The 2,289-nt window shown below is 57.5% G+C and overlaps 1 protein-coding gene across 1 annotated transcript in view; it reads right to left on the reverse strand.

Annotated features, from left to right (window-relative positions):
- Positions 1-617: 617 nt before the first annotated feature.
- LOC115948635 (nuclear pore complex protein Nup98-Nup96-like) overlaps positions 618-2,289 on the reverse strand; it is a 7,513-nt gene continuing 5,841 nt past the window's right edge. The window contains exons 7-9 of the mRNA XM_031062619.1: positions 2,057-2,286; positions 1,356-1,510; positions 618-1,011 (exon numbers count right to left, since the gene is read on the reverse strand). Coding sequence (XP_030918479.1) covers positions 754-1,011; positions 1,356-1,510; positions 2,057-2,286 — 643 coding nt within the window. The 3' untranslated portion in view covers positions 618-753. The remainder of the gene's footprint in view (positions 1,012-1,355; positions 1,511-2,056; positions 2,287-2,289) is intronic.

Genomic DNA, 2,289 nt, shown 5'->3' on the forward strand with positions numbered 1-2,289 from the left:
TGATTGGTCTCATGTGGTTGTTTTTAATTAATGGCCAATCACAGTCCAGCTGTCTGGTCAGTCACAAGATTTTATTATCATTCCTTCCTTTCTTTTGCTTGCCTTCTGATAAAATCCTTTCTTCTTATTCTTTTAGTATAGTTTTAATATATCATTTTCTTTTAATATCTATCACAAAATAATAAAGCAGCCTTCTGAAACATGGAGTCAAGATTCTCATCTCTTCCCTCGTCCTGGGACCCCTGTGAACACCACCACACCCTGCATGTGCTCTGCCCTGGGAGTGCTCCAGAGCAAACCCAGCCGGGACTGATGGGGCGGGGGCAGCTCGGGAGCGAAGGCACTGGATGTGCTGTCCTCTCCCTGCTCCCTCCCTCAGCACAGGCAGTGCAGCCACAGGGGGAGAGCAAACAGCCTCAGGCTGTGCCAGGGGGCGTTTAGGTTGGATACTGGGGAAAAATTCTTCCCCCAAAGGGTTGAGGAGGCTCAGCCTGCAGAAAAGGAGCCCAAGGGGGGACCTTCTCATAATCCTCAACTCCTTGGCAGGAGAGGACAGCCAGGGGCGTTGGGCTCTGCTCCCAGGAGCAGAGGGAACAGCCTCAGGCTGGGCCAGAGCAGGCTCAGGCTGGATATTGGGACAATTCCTTCCCAGATAGGGCTGTGCAGCCCTGGCACAGCTGCCCAGGGAGGTTTGGAGTGCCCATCCCTGGAGGGATTTCACAGCCCTGTGGATGTGACACTTGGGGACATGGGTCAGTGGCAGTCTTGGCAGTGCTGGGGAATGGCTGGACTCAATCTGAAAGGTCTTTTGGTCTTTTCCAACCTAAACGATTCTGTGAGTTGGGGATACAGCTGCTGCCCAGATGTCCAGGGAGCTGCAGGACAGGGTGTCAGCGTACCTGACTGAGCCAGGCGGTCCTTGGCCGTGTGGCACTGCAGCTGCTCTATCCTGTTGCACAGGGACGTCACTTTGGTGTGTAACCGCTCCAGCTCGTAGGTGGAAACATCCAGCTGGAAGCAAACACGGGTCAGCTCCAAGGCCAAACTCACCCATCAAAACCTGCCTGAATTCACACCAGAGCAGGCAAAGGGGAAGCCTGGACAGGAATGTGGGGGAATGGACACAGAGATTGCTGGGTTTGTCCCATCCCTTTCACTTGTCACTGTCACACACCCACAGGGTACAGCCCTCCCCTTGCTGTGACAGCAGATAGCAAAGCCTGATTTTAGAGATGCCCCATGCTCAAATTGAAGTGCCTGCCAAAGAGAAGCACCAACTCCCCCTCAGCAGCCAGTGAGAGCTCCAGTGCAGCCCCCGTGTGAGCTGCCAAGGCACGGGAAGGCAGCTGCCCCACCTGCTGAATCCTGTCCAGCATCTCGTTGACACGGATGTAGTCGAGGTAGACCAGCCCCGCCAGCTCCCAGTCCTGGATGAGCGCGCTGCGCTCCGGCGGCGCCAGGTCCTCCAGGAATCCCTTCAGGTACTTGTAGTTCTCGTTGATAATTGCATCTGCAGAGAACTGGGTTAGGAACAGAGCCCACCCATCTCCCACAGAGCAGGGAACAGAAGGCCATTGCTGCCCTTGTGCCCAGAGGCCCCTGTGCTCCAGGAAGGTGGGGCTGTGCAGCAGGGAAAGCACTGCCCTGCTTCCCTGTTTGCCCAAGAAATGCACCACGCCAGGTATCCAGGGACAGCTGTTTTGGAACTGCCAGGCCCTCTGTGCTGACTCTGCTGCTCCAAACCCAGTCTGGTCCCTTCACTGGCCACCCCATGGCTTGGAATCATGGTGTCACTCACTGGTTTGGGTTGCGAGGGATCTTAATTACCATCCAGTCCCACCCCCTTGCACTCGTCCCCAGTCCCTCTGCAGCTCTCCTGGAGCCCCTTTAGGCCCTGGCAGGGGCTCTGAGCTCTCCCTGGAGCTTTCTCCTGTCCAGGTGAGCACCCCCAGCCCTCCCAGTCTGGCTCCAGAGCAGAGGGGATCCCACTCCCACTCCTGCCATGCCTTTGTGAGCTGCTCAAAGTTCAGGACGCAAGAGGAGCAGCAAGACCCACCTGAGGCCAAGTGCCTGACAACCAGCTTGTGGCACTGGTTCCAGTGGCCAGCCTTGAAGAGGAAAAGGGCCTCTTTGTGCTTGTCTCCCTCCATCCTGGCGCGGACAGCCTTGGCCTCGTGGATCCAGCGCGGGGGCACGCACAGGCGCTGGGTCAGGAAGGTCTCCTTGGCCCAGCCCTCGGGGCCCTCGGCCAGCGCGCAGTGCCGGCCCAGCAGCTCCCGCACCGCCCTC

The sequence above is a fragment of the Geospiza fortis genome, unplaced genomic scaffold, assembly GCF_000277835.1.
Source record: "Geospiza fortis unplaced genomic scaffold, GeoFor_1.0 scaffold96, whole genome shotgun sequence".
Classification (NCBI taxonomy): domain Eukaryota; kingdom Metazoa; phylum Chordata; class Aves; order Passeriformes; family Thraupidae; genus Geospiza; species Geospiza fortis.